This window comes from Chelon labrosus, assembly GCF_963514085.1.
Source record: "Chelon labrosus genome assembly, chromosome: 13".
Taxonomy (NCBI): domain Eukaryota; kingdom Metazoa; phylum Chordata; class Actinopteri; order Mugiliformes; family Mugilidae; genus Chelon; species Chelon labrosus.
In genome coordinates this window covers 4,679,765-4,698,946 of record NC_140346.1, presented here as the reverse complement: position 1 = coordinate 4,698,946, position 19,182 = coordinate 4,679,765, and the positions used below count along the sequence as shown (strand labels likewise).

General features: G+C 39.8%; 1 protein-coding gene across 2 annotated transcripts in view; it reads left to right on the top strand.

Moving 5' to 3' along the window:
- The window catches only part of kcnab1a (potassium voltage-gated channel subfamily A regulatory beta subunit 1a), an 84,421-nt gene that overhangs the window by 35,895 nt on the left and 29,344 nt on the right, over positions 1-19,182 (top strand). For both annotated transcript variants that reach the window (XM_084558592.1, XM_084558591.1), the window contains exon 2: positions 8,695-8,738. In XM_084558592.1, coding sequence (XP_084414718.1) covers positions 8,695-8,738 — 44 coding nt within the window. The remainder of the gene's footprint in view (positions 1-8,694; positions 8,739-19,182) is intronic.

Sequence of the window (19,182 nt, the reverse complement as noted above, 5' to 3'; positions counted from 1 at the left end):
CAATAAAAATTTGTAATACGAGACAAAATTGAGTAAGCAGTGAGGATGATTTTGTGATCCTCTCATTTCTAAGAAATGGAAAAAGAAAATATCTGGTCCATCAAATCCTGAGAAGTCGTCATAGGCATGGAGAGTTTCGCCTGCTGATAGAGGACCTGTGTTACCTGCTTCATGATGTCGGTGGTCTAGTTTGCTACAGTGCTGGCAATACTGGAACACAAATATGCAAATACGCAGTTGTTCTTTAGCTTAACATTTTGTTTTTATGGAACCTTCATAGGTGTTGTGTTTGAGGCAAGAGATGAATGACTGACACTTGATTTATTTTTTTCTATTTTCCAACAATGCCTTATTCCATCTCTCAATACGTTCTGACCACTCAGCCCCAAGTTAAATTGATCAGCTGAACAAGTCATTTAACACGAATGCCAAATTAGGCTTTCAAAAAAAAAAAAAAGAATCAAAGAAGCTGTGCTTTGAGACACATTTGTTCTTTATTGAGTATTTAATCTGTGAATGTCTGAGCCCAGGGTCATCACAAATGAAGGAACATGTGTCTCAGTGTGACAATGTGGCTCCTTAATTGGGTTTTTTGGCGTCGAATCTGTGCTCATTTTGTTGTGTTTTGATGAGATTTGTTGACAAGAAGAGAAATACTGAACGTACTGTGACTGTTCTGTAGCTGATTTCACTATGTTAATTTACATGACCCTGTTGCCGTAGTAACACATCTGCTTTTTTTGTATCCCAAACCACGATTCAGTGACGAGACATTAATCAGCACCCGCAGTTTAAGTGTCAGTTCCGCGAGTGAATTCCACGGTCTCTTTCTTCCAAATAACCTTAACGGTGGTGAATAACAGAATCAGAAAAAAGGTCAGGGGAAGGTCACAAAATGCAGGAAGACAGGTGAAAGACAGGCGAGAAGAGGAGTGTCAGCTCATCGCCATATATCAACATCAGCTTTAATCTTGTGCGATCACCTCTCCCCCTTTTGTACTTTTCCCTCCTCTCGCTTTGTCTTGCAGGTGCCAACAAAGTGAAAGAAAACTTTAAGCGGTTATTGATCAATCTATCTTCATCGCTCTCATTTGTCAGCCATAATTATGTTCCAGATTTTAACTGGCACATGATTAATCACCACAGACAAACTTTTATTCACCAGTTTCCCACTGAAGAGCTCTGTTTGATGTATGCCTCCCTGGTGCAGTTCATCACTGTCTTGCTTGCTTTATCTACTTTGATTCTAGTTTTCACTTTTCCCCATCGTTTCCATGCAGTTTACATATTTGCATTAAAAGATGCTCAGACTTCAGAGTTGTGACATCTAATTGGAGATTACAGAATTTTCTCTTCAGTCAATTTTGTTGGGTGAATTAAGTGATATCTCAGCAGATCTGTTTTGCTTTTTAGCTGTTTTTTTTTTTTTTCTTCAACCGACGCCATCTCCAGCTTAATTACTCAGTCAATTAAATATGGAGAGATAATTAGTTCCCACAAGAAGATAATTATCAATAGCTCTCTTTTCCTCTCAGAGAAATCATTAACATTGCAGCGTTTTAACCAGAAGATTGTATGCAAGTGAATCATTACCGTTCGCTTTTGACCAATAAAAATAAATGTATATGCCTGACAAATACAATGGCTTCCCACTGCCTCCTCCTCTCTGCATCCCTGTCACATAAGCAGACCTCTAACAGGACTTGGCACGGTTATTCTTGCGGGTGATGCTGAAGTCAGCAAAGATGTGTCAAGGAAATCAGTGGCTGAAGATGAGGAAGAGAAGAGCGTAAGAAAAACAGCAGCGCCAGCTATGAGACGGAAAGTTAACAGGCTTTAATTTTGAAAGCAGCCCATACTATCTCTGTGGGATTTATTGCCAGCCAAACAGCAACATGAATTGAAGCCCTTGAAAAGCCCTTTAGAGTCGAAAATGTGATCAATATGGATGTAAACGGTCAGTAGAGAAGCTGCAAAGAGTTTTCATGTTTAAAAGATGATGGCATTTAAGTGTGAGCATGAGAACTATGTTGGTTTGTGTGAGAGGAGGAGAGGGAAACAAACATGCTTGGCTACTGTGTCACTATGCACTTTGGTTCACAAACAATGAGAAGACAAAGAGTGCAAGAAACAACTGCATGCACATTCAGTTTCTTCTAAAATAAAACCCCAAACCACTCTGCTACCAACTCTGTAGAAAAGAGGTAAAGACGCCTATAAAGACACTTTACGTGACTGATCACTGAGCCACAGGGTTGACATGAGGTTTCTGTAAAGTGCAGGTCAAATCATTTGTGTGATGAGCTGAATTTGAGCACTCATGTGTAAACCCAGAGTAGTGAGTAATACTGCCAAAAACGGAAACCTCGATTTTTGTGTGTTTTGGGTGATTCACGATTTTAATCTATGCCTGCAATCTTCTCCAGCTGCACCGCCAGCTCTTCTCGTGTTTTGTTGGACAAACAGGGAAATGCTACCTCCACTAAATATTTGCAGCCTGATGTTTATGCTTGTAATCAATAGTTTTCAAGGTCTTTACAAACCCAGGCTTTTTGACTGAGCAGAGTCATGTTTTTTTCCAATATGAAAAGCTTACACTTCTGTAAATTCCCTCCACAGATGCCTTGGCCAATCATATAAGGGGACAGTGGAAAATGAATTAGCTAAAGCTTACTGCTGTTTAGTGGCGGTTTTGGAGCTGTGGGTTGGGAACTAGCATCAGACACACATTTCTCCTGTTCACTGCATTCTTGTGTTTCGGCTGTTGCCACAGATTTTTACAGTGTAACACAGCACGGTGGTCTGTTCCATGTTGGACATTGCAAAACTAAACCATTTTAATGTTTTTTTCTGTGTTATTTCATCGTCTTTGGGAGCTGTGGCTGCCATTATGGTATTTATTCTGTACAAAACTCAGATGTTCCAGCAACAAACTAAACTAAGAATAAAACACATTGAGAAGGAACTCAGGAATCAGTGTGACAAACAATGAGGTTAACTGCTAATGTCTCCATTAAGTGATGCCACACACACACACAGGGAGAGCACATTGCCAGACTTTGGGTCATTACTACAACATTGTAACCTACTTTATCTGGAGCTCAGGTGGCCTAAGGCATGCACCCATGCCTCCCTCTTGTCCTCTCTCTGTCTCTCAGACTGTTTTACACTCGATGGAGAACTGTGTCAGGCGGTCCCTTGTGGCTCATAACTGTTTTTCCACAAACAACGATTTTATTTTCACTTTCAAAACTGTTGCCAGTGTCAGACCAATCCCTCTGGAAGGTATCCGTAAAATCATTATTGTACAAAGTATAATTAGAAATAAATGGGTGACCATTATCTGATTACAAGGACAGCCACTTGTCACATAGTTGTATCAGTTCTCATTAAGATAAGTGTCTAGGGCTTTATTCTTTTATAGAGCAACACATTATGATTCCTGAGTTGCACAGTTGCTTTACTTGTTGTACATTCAAGTGACAAAGGAGAAAAACCTGCCCAGTCTTCATGGCTTCCTGCAGTTATCCACTCCTACCTGAATGAACAATTTTCCAACCTGCCTATGATTCCTCTTACATTTTCAAACAGTCATGTAACATCATCAGTTTGTATCATAAGATTCCACATGTACGCTTTAGTTAGATGTACTGTATATTGTTGTGCTTTCTTGTGATTTCCACTGTTGTACAAACACTATACATTTCAATGACACTATATAACAATATATTTAAATGAATATACAATCATAAGAACAGGTCAGAGTCTGTGTTGCCTCCCAGCCACAGATGTTGTGTTATTGCGACATTAGGGGTTGACTGGTCGACTAGTCGATTAGTCAACTTCACTGCTGTGCCATGACGCTTTAAGCATCATGTTGACTCATTGCAGCGGTTCATCAAGTATGTGGAAATACTTCACTAAAGATGAAGCCCATTCTGCGGTGACTCTCTTGACGGCGTGGATTTCAATAGGTTATACATATCTGCAGCCCACAGTGTTGATAAGTTTGTGTTTATGTTCAGTTCAGTTGTGTTCTATTAGTTGACGTTGTTGTTGTGATTGTAGAGCGTGCTTTTTTTTGTCCTTGATGTCAGTGAATGCACCATGCGAGAGACGGAACTTATGGCAGAGCTGAGAGTTTGCCGAGCGAGAGCCGCATATTAGAAGTGTGGGACTGACAGTGTCGGAGTGGGCTAGAGCCGACAGTAGTCCGTGTTCAAGCTTCAGTAAACTTGCAGAAAAGCCTCCGTAACTTTCTTTATGTGAGACGCTACAGTATGTATTCAGGTCAAGAATATAGATTTCATTGCAAAGCATTACTACTGTGTCCCTAATTTCCCCACGGGGATAAATGAAGTCCTATCTTATCTTTTTATTAGTGACATCATCAACAACTAGTCGACTTCAACTCGACTTTCACCACATATTACTCAACACTCAACACAAGTTTTATGGTATTTGGCTTTAAAGCCTTGTTATCACATTACACTGTTGTGGGGACTGGGCAATAAACTTGAAGACGTGTACTTCCAGACATAACAGTAGGAAACATAAAATAATTGGTCCTGCGGTGAGTTTTTAAAAAAAAAAAAAATAAATTCCAGAGTGGTTAAAAGTGTTAAAAACACAGCAGCTCTTATCTTTTTTTTTTTTTCCATTACACCAAATGAGTTGGATAGTAATAAACCTAATGTGACCGCTTACAGTCTTGTAAAATGCTGTAACTGACAAACCTTTTAGTCCTTACACTGATGATGAGATTAAAACATGGGCAAAATGACAATATGTCAGCTCAGCTCTTAAAAGATGTTTTAGAGTACTACCTCAGTGCCTCTTGGCCAATTACACCCAACTGTCTGGTAAAAAGTAATCTCATTAAAAATGCAGACTCGAAGCATGTAGCCTGTCTCAGCTTCCTGAATACAGCTCTCTTTACTATTGTAGTGGGGGAGGTTGTGGACGAATCAGTGACAGATCTGTGGTGATGACTGTTGACATGCAAGAGAGAGACAGAGAGAGAGAGTGTTTTGGCAGATGAAGAGAGAGGATAATATTGCCACAGTGCCGGGGGTATTAGACAAAGTCATTACTGTCCATCATCAGGCAAATGAAGACATGTTTAAGTGGAGATGAATAGGCTCATTGATGGGGAAGGCTTATTATGGTCGATCTGTTTGGGAAAGCGTCTATGGAGGAGTTCATATTTCAATAAATATTTGATGGGAGAGGGTGGCTGTATTAGCTTGAGTGTGTGTTTAGTGGTGGTGGTTTGGTAATTTATGTGTGGCTCTAAGCTTTTCCTATGAGCAGCCATTTGAAATAAGGAAGAAGATCACTTCCTCACTTCATCTCCCATGTGGGGTAGTCTTAATTTCTTCCACTTTTATTCTTTCGTTCCATCTCATCTATTATCCTCTTCACCTCCATTTCTTCATCCAATCTGTTCTTCAATGCGCAATGAGGGAACATATTGTGTAGGCTCAGCAGTTTGGTGTATGGGCCTACCAAAGTAATCTAAAAAATCCTGTTAGTACTTCAAACAGCAAGAAAGTATACCTAGCTATAAACGCCCAGGCCTTTTAAAAATAGTTCTTTATATCTCTCCTCCCTTTTATATCACAATAAGTGGTGAATTCCTGGGTTTGCAGCTATAGAGACCAGTCAAAATGATTTTGTGATTCTACTCTTTGTTTTAGCAGATTGAGTCATTGTTGTCATTCCTATTGTTTTTTTCTTGAAAGAAATTTGTCTTTGTTTTAGCAGTTAGACACACCAGGACAAATGACTAAGAATGTTCACCAACGTGAGATATGCCGCAGATACTGTAGGTACATGTCCACTATATGTTTTAAAACAAGTAACTTTGGCTATGTTTACACCCGGTCCACACTAGAATAGATAACATTGTTAGAAAGTTCATCTGGATGGAGGTCATTTTAATTTTCACCTCCATAGTTTGCCCAACGTTTTGTTGAACTCTCCATCCACCTTGACCTCCTCCCTATGTAAAGGTCATCAGACATCCTTTTGTGCTCCAATTATAATTTGTCACTTGAAAGTAAACCTACAATGTTTTAGGGGCATTTGCTAAAATGTCTGATCTAGCTACTAGAGGTCACTTGACAGTGAGATACCACTATGGGACATCATTAACTACTTGCACAAATGATGGGAGGACAAACTTTTATGGAGAGTTTGTCAAACCAGACCAACAGACATTAAACTATATACTGCCGCATTTAAGGGTTGTGTGCCAGAGTTCTGCTGTGAAAACAGCTCCAGTTCTAACATAAATCACCCCTCGCTCCAATTGCAATGTTTACATCGATTGGTGGTTGCCTTATCCTTCTTCATAGTGGGCAGTTTTGTGCTTTGTTAGGAGCTTTCTTGTAACTCCAGCCAAGTTTTTCTCTTCAGATCTGAAATAGAGTGCACCTGTATCATCATTTATGGTGGTGGCTGGAAAACAGCAGCATCATCATTAATCGCCAGCACAGGGGCATTCACAGCCTGACTCAGCAGGTCAAGTCTCCATGATCTAAATTCAAAAGATTGTCCCAACTCCTTAACTTTTGGAGTTACTTCATCTTTTCCCTAAGAGAGACACTACTTTTAAAAACCTGCATTCATTTTCAACTGAACTTTTACAGCACATAACTATAGAATGCCTATTCCACAAATATTATAATATTGTATTGCAACATAATCATTTGTTGTAACCTGTTTTAAAGATCATAGAGGATCTAATGCATCCTAAATGATTTTTTTTTAGTGTGACTTGGGATTTATTTCCAATAGAGTATTCTCATATAGAGGTCACATTAACAATGGATAACTTAAGCTTTTTTGAATGGTGAGCAAAAGATTGCTGAGAGCTGTGAATAACGTAGTGTTCAATGATTTAACAGAGCTAAACCTGCAAAGTTGATGCTGTATTGAGAGTATGCTTGGGCTTTAATGTAAAATTGGGTAGAATGAAAATGAGAATTTCAAATACACCTTACAAAGGTGTTAAAATTATATTATTTCATTTGTTCAATGACGACGGCAGGTCCTTATCTACAGAGACTTGCTATGAGTGAATTGGTTTTCTATAAGTCCTCCTAAGAAAACGTGTTGTGCGAAAAAACCATTTATAAGTATTGTATTCAAGGTGCACTATCAACTTTAAGAAATAATGACTGCAGCAAATAAGTAAAGTTTCTAAATAAAAATGATGATGTAGATTTGAATCCCAGATCAATTCTGAAGTATTCTCTCTAGATAAGGAGGAAGTACAAGAGTTCCTCCCACAGGAAAACTGTTCCGTACTGCCTACAAGCTGATGAATTAGAGCAGTGGTTTTAGCTGTGCACCTGCTCAAAACTCAAGTCAGAGTTAAAAGTGCGTGTGTGTCTGTCTGTATGTGTGTGCGTGTGTGTAGTTGTCAGTCCAGTAAAAACTGTCACAGGAAGCTGACAGGACAATAAATGGTCCTCAACCTTGATCGGTCATGGCACGGATACCCACAGCGATGAAACAGACAGGAAGGACAATCACTGCTATAAAACTGTAATCTGAGAGTGGATCTGTGTCTTTCTTGTTGTCAAGTGTAGTACATTCGTTTATAGAACACTACATGCTCTTATTTATATATAGAGACCTACTTTAATGAAACTCAGTGAGATGTAGTGGTGAAAGGCTAAAAAGTGAAATCAGTACCAAAATGAGGCAATCTCAACTTTGCAGCAATACGACTGACACAACGACCATTGGCAGTGAATGAAACAGTTGACTGACATATGACTTAAATGCAGAGTTCCCCAAATGTTTATTACAAGAAAACACTGTGCGTGACTTTGGTTCCACACCATTAATTCATCATGGAATGATGGAATGATGAATTAAGGATCGTCTGATTACTGTAAATACTGACATAATGCATGAATGGACTCAACATATGATTTGTGTGGTCTTAATGACACAGCTAATGAAGCTATTAGAAGAATAAAAAGAAGCATTCAATAATAGTACACCCACACATACACACTCTCAGCCTCACAGATCTCTCTGTCCTGTGTACTCATATCCCGTACTGTTGTATGTCAGGTATTCAGTTGTGTTTTTTAATTTTTTTTCTAGTCTTCAGTGTGTTTTTCTTTTCTCTGCGTATCAACCCTTCTCTCACCGCATCATTGTGTTATTGATAACTCTGGGATTTTCTCCTCCCCGCTCATTGAAACTTCACATCAAAGGGAAAGATAACCATTTCAATTACCTCTCGAGGCTTCCTTCTGAATACAGTACAGCCACAGAACTATCCAGGCATGGCAGGAGATTGACCGTGTCGGATCACCTATCTGGAAACTGAAATTCTGTTTCCTGTCAGGGAGAAATCAGGCAGTGTTGACTGCTGTCAATCTGTCATGTGATTATCTGAGGAAAAACCACATCCAGCCTCTTGTGAAAATGAAAGTTCTGCTCGTTAGTCTCCTCACTGTCAGCTTCATTGACGTCATGCTACATACCCCTTTTTTATCTACTACAGGTTGAAATAAAGATTAATCTGAATTTGTACTGGACTGACATATTCTTATCTTTTTAGTATCGTTCACATGTCACCAAACATGATCTAGAACACCAATCTACACTTTAGCAAAGGCCTGTGTCCACGTACAGGAGATCTGATTCCTTTTTTTTCTCTTTATGCAGGAACCTCGGAAAGTCAGGACTCAGAGTATCATGCTTAGGACTGGGTGAGTAGATTGCGCTCTCACACATCTCAGTATATCTCCATCAGGCTTTATAAGGAAACAACCACTCAAATTAAATACCTAGACTAAATAAGGAACAAGCTGAACAAAACAGAACACATTGAAAATATTTGTTCTGCAACATGTGGTTACTGATGGATGGGATTCACATTTACTCATTTGAATAATTCTCTCTATGTAGAGGGTTGGGGGGAAGCTGGAGCATATGCCAGCTGGCATTGGGTGAGAGGCAGAGTACATCCAGTCTATTACAGAGAGACAAACAACCATTTATGTTCACCTACATGGCTGTGGAATCACCAATTAACCTAACATGCATATCTTTGATATGAATGTGAGAGGAAACCAGAGCACCTGGAGAAAATCCACACAGGGTGAACATGAAAACTCAATGCAGAGAGGCCGGCAGGTTAATACCCAGAACCTTCTTTCTGTGAAGTAACAGTGCTAACGGCTGCTCTACAGTGCTGCCCCAATTTCCCAATGAAGACACCTATTAAAGCTACAATGTGGAACTTTTGTCTCCCCCTTCTGGCAGTCAGAGTAACTACACAAACACGGTCAGCATGCACATATGATGTACTGTATGTCTATGACCATCAGTTCCTTCTCCTCTTTTAAAAGTCTAGCGAGGAAAAGCAACACCAATAGGTATTTGCCCCCATTCTAGATCACTTTCTTGTTTAGACTGTAATCCTTCCTCTGGAAACAGAGTGCGTTTTCATCTGAGGCATCATGAACATTTCTTCTTCATAGGTTCTATTTCCTTCTCCCTGACTAGATGGTGATTTCGTAGAACCTTAAATACATTCACTCCATCAAACTCCAACATGCCACCAGATTTAAAACTCCAGAAAAAAAGAGATTTACCTTAGCTTAATCTTTATATGTAAAAGGCTTGGACGTTAGGTACACAAAGGTTATGCAAACAACATTAAATTCAAAACCGGGCTTGAAACCTAACTATTTAGTACGTGTGTGTGGGTGTGTGGGTATGTGTGTGTGTGTGTGTGTGTTGCCACAACAGTGTAGGTTGCCGGAAAAAGTTCTGTAGTTCTCATACAAGAGAGTCAAACCCACCCCCAAGTCAGATTCAATATTTAGCCGGAGAGTGGGAAAGAGACAAAATACACACACACCCACTCACCCTGTGGTCAACCTTCCCATTTGGTTCCTGTTCTTTCTTGTGTGAGTCCGCAGAAAAAGAAGAAACATACAGATATTTCCTGTTTCTTTTATTAGGAGAACTGCTGGGTAGGACAAACAGAGTTGGACAGATACAATGCAATAGTAGGATATTAAGTTTAGAACACACGTACCCCTGGCACACAGTACTTTTCTTATTTTTCTCCCTATTGTTTCTCGCTGAAAGATTTGGGGGTGGGAACTATATAGATTTATAACATGAAGAGTGGCAACCAGAGCCTGGAACATACACTAGTGACCAACTGCCAGCTGCAAAGCAACAAGCGAATCACTTTATAGGTGTACAGAGATTAAGATTTTAAAGACTAACTCTTCCTGATTTGTTTTGTGGGTGAAGATTGCATCTTATTTGATTGAATGGCTTTCAGTCATTTTATCAACTCATCATTTGGGTACCAGAAAACATTGCTTTATAAAATCATAAAATCGTCTGGTGTTGTATTGTTGTATTCTAACGTTGCTAAAGTTTCAAATTCTATATAATATTAAATTATATTTCCTGTTTGACTTGCAAAATCCAAAAGCTTCAGGCTGTGGGTCTTTCTTTTCCAAGTCTGACTTACAACCAGAATCCTTTATCACATGGATTTTATTAATACAGGACATGAGTCCGGTTTTTGAAATTTCAGAGAAAACCCTATAGATCCTCGCCAGTTCATCAAACATGAAACATTCATTAATTTTTCCTGTCCAAGTTCTTGTGGAAACCCACTGAAACTGCACATACTGATCCAATCGTACTAGCTGCACTCTAGTATAGTTTATGAATAAGTCATATACCTTCCCAAGAGTCCTTCCCCATCCCTAAAATCACGCTTGTTTGGGAAAAAAATGTTAAACATTAATGAATAATTAGAATCAGAATACATAAACATGAACTATTTGATAAATATTGAGGAGGAATAGGGATTGTTGGCTGTTTGGTCCAAGAAATATATATTTAACCAACAGACTGATGTACTACAATGTCAACCACGTTGCTCCAGAACTCATTTTTAAAATCTTGTCAAGAGGTTCTCTAGTATCTCTTTGTATCAGGCCTGGCATGAGATTAAACACTATCCTCACCGTCATCCAAGCACAAAGAAACACCTTCAGGGTGCAGATCAGCACTGTCCTGTAAATCGGATCAAAACTTCTGGTGCTCATGGAACAGATGCTTAGATAGACTGACCTTTAAGATGTTTAATTTAGTTATCTTTGTCAACTTTCGGCTGCACTTTTGACATTCTCTTTTGTCCCTTTTTAAGCCGTTGATTATTTGTCTTATTAGCTGTGGGAAGGTAAGACCTGTGCATCTCGTCATAGCTGCTATAAGTCCCAGAGTCACGTTTAAGCAGTAGCTCTGCTGACTAAGCTTCCTCATATTCACCGAAGGGCTCTTTTGTAATCTCGCATGGAAGCATCCTTGCATGGATTTCAACTTGGCTCCATTTACTATTCTCGTCATATTTTTCAGCTGCTCCCTCTCAACAGGCTAAATTCCAATCAGCACATTTTGCACAAGACACTTGATATTTTTAGGCCTGTGATGCAGGCATCATTTGTGATGCTTGACGTTAAAAAATCACAGAGCAGCTCACTCATGAATCCTGCTTTTATTTACCCTGACTGGCATTTTAAAGAAGACTTGTGCTTAAAAACGTATTTTGCTCATTATCACTTTACTTGAATGAGGCAGACTACTGCCCTCCATGAGGTGGCAGTTTTTTTCTTGGAAAAAAGGAGTTTTTCTTCCCCTTTAACGCAAAGTGCTGCTCAAGGGCAGATTGTTTTTCTCTCTGTAATATTTTCAGGTCTTGACATTTCATAAAGTGTCCCGATGTGACTTATGATTTAGCACAAAAAAAATGAATTGAAGTTTTGTAATTGCATGTTATATTGCATCTAATTGCATATATATATACACACACACATGCAGTATGTTGTGAGGTCAGCAAATCAAATGAAAAAATGTTAAGGCAGGTTAAGGCATCTCTCTGTCATTGTAGCATACTGAATAGTCTGACTTAATGAATATGCATTGTATCATATGAGTGGTCCACATGTTGCTCAGGTTACACTTCAGCTGTAACACAAAAAGTGAAATAAAATAAAATCTTTTCACTGAACCTTAAGAAATGTCCCTACCTTTAAGAGATTTTCCTGCTGTGATTGCTAGATTACATCCAAAGAGGCGTTTTCGTGGCGTGCAGAACTTTTGTTTTTCACGGTGTAATTTCTGTCTCCCGGGACAACTCTGAAGAGCGTAGCCCCAGGTGGTCCACTGTAGACTGAGAGGTCTGACTCAAACTGGCTGAGAAAAGGTCAGCATAATGCCAGCTGCCTGCCACATGCTGCGCCCAGGGCGGACACGGTGCTGGCAGGGGAGAGGCGGAAGAGAGAGGGCAAAGAGCAGGATGCTAAACGGTGTTCCATTGTTTCACTTGAAGGATTAGTGCCAAAATAGCTGAGGACGTAGTGTGTGCAGCTATTATCATTATTCACAAGCCAAGCCGCCCACAGTGCAGCAGACAGAAACAATAACAAAACGCACCTTCAGTAATGGTAAATCGTGACTCAGTCATTTGCTTCCGTTTGTCATTGCTTGCGTGAACCGCAACCAGGAGGAGACGCAACTGTCCCAGAAGTCACACTTTTTACGGAGGCAATCTGCAACTGTATGATGATGCCTCGAGTGGAACACCGCCTCACCAGCTTCATTTACATAATGGTTCAATCAGCCGGAGGCTTCTTTCTCAGAGAAATGTACAGGAATTCTGAACAGTTTCTTGCTGTTCAGAATTCCTGTAGCCGCTCTCCACACTTCAAATAACTGCAGCACGCAGAATGCAGCCACTAATACTAACAGTCAGAGCGGTTTTCAAGCTGTAAATAAAGACCTAAACATTAGATCAAAACAGACTCTTCAGTTTGTGTTGTCATTAAAGAGCATACTGACATCCCGAGGCTGCTTTTAAAACATAGAAACCAGTGTGTGTTTTAGATGACAAATCCAAAAGTTATATAACAATAAAAGCTCAAATTGGCCTTGACATGGAGTGGCTCACTTCACTCTGCAGCTACAGGGAAAGTAATGATTGCTGCTGGATGTAAGGCTTCGAGCAGCATTGCTGAAGTGCTCTAGAAGGCAGGAGAAGTGAAACTTTGATCAATTATACAGTGCCGTGTGGAGAAATTTGAATTCTCATTACAGTGATGGATTACTATTATACCGAATCTACTTTTCAGATCAGTTCACAGATCGTTTTTAAATAGTTGAAAAAAAGTTGAGAAAGAGAATTGTCTGCACTGCAACGTTTTGCACTGCAGACAATTCTCTTTCTTGCCATTTAAATTTAAATTAATGGGCTGGACACTAAGTAAAAGCAGTACGTAATTAGTCAGTGGCTGTGATCCTGAACTTCAATGTAAGTCTTCTTACTAGCCATGTGTGAGTGTGCATTTCCACAAATTATCATCGGAATAGCTTTCACTTTAACTTTTTGCTGTTGGTTTAAAATGTAAATTAGGCTTCATGAGCACTCCTCTCTGTTTCCCTTCATTGTGTTAATGTTCAGTATGCTGGATAGTTTGTAATTTGACGCATTTATCCACCCAAATGTGACTCAGATATTCATATCATATGCACAGTAAACGCGTGTAGCCGATGAGTTATTTGCAGTATTCATTTACAGATTTAGTCTCTTGTGGTGAGCGTGAAAGTAATGAACCTGTGCAGGAAGGTAAATTAAAATTTCCTCCCACACTGTTTATCCCAGAGACAGAGCGCAGTGTGGAAGTGATAAGACGAGATCAGGATCAAGAAAGGGACATACGTGACTCCAGTCCTGGCAGTTTTGTCCTCGTCTCCTTTCTGTCTCTCTAACTCTTTGTCCTCTCTGTCTCTGTTTGTCTAAATGTTTCCTTGTCACAGACAAGATATAGAAAGATTAAATCAAGAGCACTCAGTGATGGAATTTAATAATTTAATTTAGTGCACGAGTCCTAGGCACTGTTTATATTCTTATCCATCCATCACTGAGGCATCTGATTGTCTCAGATTTGTTCTCTAGCGTGGTGCTGAGCCAGTACATGAAGCCAGAATCATCTTTGACTACAAGACGTCCTGTAACAGATGGTAAATGGTAAATGGCCTTGCTTTTATATAGCGCTTTTCTACCTATTGGTACTCAAAGCGCTTTACAGTCATAGACACATCTACCCATTCGTTCACACAAGCACACACACATTCACATACCAGTGCCACGCACTGGGAGCAACTGGGGGTTCAGTGTCTTGCTCAAGGACACTTCGGCATGTGGCACATTCCGGGGATCGAACCGCTAACCCTCTGGTTCGTGGACAACCCGCTCTACCTACTGAGCCACAGCCGCCCCCACAGCTGGTAAGAGCTCCACAGCACACCAAAACTTCACAGAACTGCCCAATCCATGATTTGCTTTCACATAATGAAGGGAGGTAGCATAATCCAGATTCTTAATGTCAATAGAAGTTATATGTTTGGTAATCCTCAGTATAAATTTGCTCTGTTTAGCCACGGGGGCATTTCTGTACGTAACGCACGTGATATAGCAGCTTAATGGTGAAACTAGTGTGTCAGTACCTTTTTTTAAAGCCACAGAGTTAAATCAGTGAGCACAGTGACCTCTGTGATAAAAGCTGACAGGCATGCAGAGGTCTGGAAACACAAGTAAGGATGGAAATAGGCAAATCAATAATAAAGAATACGGGAGTAAGAGGAATCAAAAGAGGACATGAATGAGCATGGTTAATCTTAACTCGAGGGCCCACCTCCTTCATTTACTGGAGCTTTCAAAGTAAATGAGGCCTTTAGTGAATGGAACAGACTGACCTAAATATTGAATGTTAGTCCCATGAGAAAGAGTTTAGAGAAATAGATGCCATTCTGGCTTTCATCTTGTTGTTTCATTTTTCTAAGCCCACTTTTCCCATGTCTTGCTTCCTAAAATACATTTTTGCCCAATTTCCGCTCCACTTTTGATTGTTTTTTTTCCCCCTCGCTGTTGCCGTGGGACCTAGATGCTGGTACAAGCAGATTAACAGGTTGGATAGAGGTTAGCTCTGTGCCACATACTGTGTAATACACCAATCAGGCATAACATTATGACCACTTTCCTATTATTGTGTAGGTCTCCCTTGTGCCTCCAAAACAGTTGTGACTCATCAGAGAATGGACATGGGCCTTCTGAGGGTGTCCTGTGGTGTCTGGTAACAGAATGTTGTTGTGGGGGCCTTTGGGTCCTATGGGTTGAGGGGAGGGGCCTCTGTGGATCATCATACAGATACATCATCAGTTTGGGATCTAGTGAATTTGGAGGCCAGGTCAACACCTTGTGCTGTTTTTTTTATGTTTTTTGAGTTGTTCCTAACATGGAGGTCTGCGCTGGCTCCACTGTGCTGTCAAAACATGCATACCCTGGCTCCAACATTGCCACCCACTTGGTTTGTGTGCATTTGCTAATGTAGAATTCATGATCAGAATTATTGGAAACTTCAGAACTTCCGTGTGAACCCAAAGCTTTTTCTCTGTCTTCTCACACTACTGCCAGCGTTGGGAAGGTTACCTTTGAAGTGTAATAGTTTAACAGGTTAACACACAGATTAATAATTACTCTATTAAAAATCTAATAACCATTTTAATTACATCATCAGAATGATAGAACTTTTTACATGTGATTAACAATTACTTTTCTAACGATTGTTTAGAAAACCATATAGCTATCCTAAAAACATAAAACCAGGAAGTCTAAACCATACACTGTCTTATGTTTTGTTGATATAACCTCAAGGAAATCACATCTGGAACACATATAAATAAAATGGGGTGTGGGGTTGTTTTTTAATTTCAAGAACTTACCTGTAGAGGTTTGCTCTGGTTTGACATTGTACATTTTGACATATGAAGCTTTTGCACAGCTTGGAATCTGAAAAGAATCTGAAAAGTGTCTTGACTGATGGCATGACTACCATGCTTGGCTTGGAGGCCAACCAAAATCAAAAACAAAGCACAAAACGAGAGTCAGCTGCCAAACAAACAGCTCTTGTGTAGACATGGAGTCATCTGCTGATCTGTACCACAGTCTGGAAACATGCCAGAAGTGAAAAAATAAAAAAAATACAATATATTTACTATATTGTATTCTATGTGTTATTCCTTCTCGGTAACAGTTGCATTGATTTTGGAATTTAACTCCGACACCTCTAACTAGTTTCACTCCCAACACTGCATACCACACGATCCAGGCCTATGCTTTTTCCCTGAGTCCTTGCTGCACTAATGCGGAACTACAGATAGATGAGTCCTTAAAACGGTTCTTCCAGAAAATCCTGCAGTCCTGCACCATATAAGACAGCAGGAGGATGGGCCTCTGCATGTGTTGCTGTAGTACTTCTGCAGGAGAGGTACAGAACGTACCAAGATGTGCCATAGTCTGCCTCCGTCAGCTTCCACAGCAGTTTTTTTTCCTCTTACCTGTTTTTAACTCTGACTTGTCCTCCAGTCTCATCTTTTAAATTCATCAAATGTACGTTTTAGCATCCAAATGATGATTTCACATGCTCGCAGTACTTAAAAGATCAGACATCCTTAGCTGTGTGTCACCCTTTTTACCTTCAGTAAAGTAAAAGTTCATGTTACCTTGATAGATTCTTCTCTCTCCTCTATTACAGATGTAGTACGTCACCTTTGATCATCAACAATGCTTTGGATTTACCTTCTGCATTGATGTAATCATGGCAATGTTGTCACAGTGTTCAAAGTTTTAAACAGTACTGTAGCCAGAAGTGTAGACAAGACAGAAACAGAAATAACGGTAGACGAAGGAGGGAAATCAATAAGACCTGATGTACAGGAGACAAAGGCACACAGCAGAACTGAAAATAGGTTCAATGGACGGATGGTGTGTGTGTGAGAGAGAGAGAGAATCAGAGATTTTCTTTGTGTTTGTATTATAAAATATGAGGTGCTGTACCAGATCTTCAAGCTCACACTGCAAAACCATACACATAGAAATTAGTGAAAACCGTAAGTCTACAATGGATTTCTGATCCTCTCAAAAATGACAAGTGCCCTGTTTACAAAGCTTTGTGGGACTCAAAGAGATTTAAGCGAGCTTCTGCAGAACAAAAATGCTTTTATTTAATGATAATGGTACAGAAAGGTGGTGAGTTCTGAGGGACACTTCATAACCAAAGGATCCCGGTTTGATTTCAGCCCGTCTCCTGTTTTGTTATCAGCTATTCAGTGCAGGCCAGGCTACCCAAAAATAATAACTAAACTGGTTTTAACTCTTATAGTTCAAAGATGTGCAGGTGAGAAGGAGATGCAGAAAGTTTTTCATACTCGACTATCATTTGCCTTTGTGTCTCATCTGAATCCTTGGCTACCATATTCAGCTCAGAGATGGACTGCGTCATTTTAGTGGAGCTGGAAATTACTGCAAAAATCCTGCAAAAATTATGACTCAGACTTTCCTTCTGTGGGCAGACAGCTGAAAATGCTGAAAAAAGAGCATTAGGAGGTCAGTTAAACTGAGACAGCGCAGAGAAATGCTTTATATAAATGTGGGCAATATATCACACTGCCTGGCAAAATTCAGGTTAAAAAACTGAGGGAAGAAATCTGACCTCTTGCCGAAACTCCAACTATATATTATCATCCTCATATTCCTAATGTTTTTCTTCCTTTCTTGGGACCATGTCAGTGTCATTTGATCTGTCAGGTTAAGTGTTTGATGTGAGGATGGAGGGCAGAGGTATCACAAAGACAGGAAAATATAAAATTAGAAAACTGTAACTGGGTAGAAAAAAAAGAGGAATGTCAAGAGACAAGGACATTGTAATTTATACCATAGTCAGGGTTAACACTTGATTCTGTCTGTCTGCAGGGTGTCCATTAATTCCTGATATAGGACACCTGCTAAGTACTCTGGTCACCATCGTAAATTAATGTGGTGGCTCAGTTTGTGGGTAACCCTAGCAATTAGGATGAAGTTAAGACCTCCCTTCACAATTTATTACAGCACTACGCAAGCTAACATTTAATCCTTAGGTGCGTCATCCTCTGAACACCACAGGATGGTAACTGTAACACACAAGCTTCAAGAAGTACTGCTCTGCTCACATGGCTTGTCACTTTGCTATTTCAGGCTGCACACCTGACAGATGGTTTATCATTTGTTTGTGAAAGTCTTAGGGTACAATGACATGGCTATATAGGTAGCAAGACTTACTGCTGAACATCATATTTGCGGTCTGCCTACCATACACATTGTCACTGGCTTTGAATCTTGCTAGCATAATGTTAGCTTTCTGGCTGATAGTTGAGCCAAAGAGTTCTACAAGTTGAGTGGACTAGAAAAATATAAATTTGCCTTAAAATGAACTATGAGCTAGTGGTTACAACATGTTGTTACGACATAGGATGTCATGTACAGAGCACAAAATGCTTGGCGTTCAAGCGGTAATGTCAGCTGTAAGTCTGTTGGCGTCAAGAAGCCATGGAGGTCAAAGTGGTCTGTTGGCATCAAGAAATCTACCTGGAGTTGATGGTGTAACTGTTTAGCAAGTCATCGACCTCATGACTTAAGATAGAAAGTCCAAAGGCATAATGAAAAGATGAAGCCATTGCAAATACCAAAATTTTCCTCTGACATATCAAGTTATGTAGAAAACTCCATACAACTAAATTAACATGTAATATTAACTTACCATCCATCTCCTCCATTTCTAAAAAGGTCAGCAAACCTGACAGAATTGGGACCTTTTCAAACGTTGTCATTTACAAGGCTGTGAATACAACAAGAAGTGGCCGTTCATATGAACCTTTCTTGTGAACATCCTAGGTCATCCTAATTTACTGAACTTTAGGATTTGATTGCAAAATGCATGAAAACTTTGACAATATTATGATATGATATGAAGTGGAGACACTGCATGTCAGAGGATTTTGGCCTTCAGGTTTTACATCACATCTGCCATTTCCTGTACCACTGATGTAAATGTAACAGACTCTTAAAGTGTTGAGCTTGCCTGTTGAATTGAACCTTTTTCAGCTTTAGAACAAGGCACTTTTAGGTAATAGATTTACTATTGTTGCGTAGCAACATCAAGTGACTCTTCGAACACTTTCCACCAGCAGCCGCCAGAGAAAAAAAAGGGCTTAAATTTTCCATCAAACAGAAAACTCAGTTGAGTC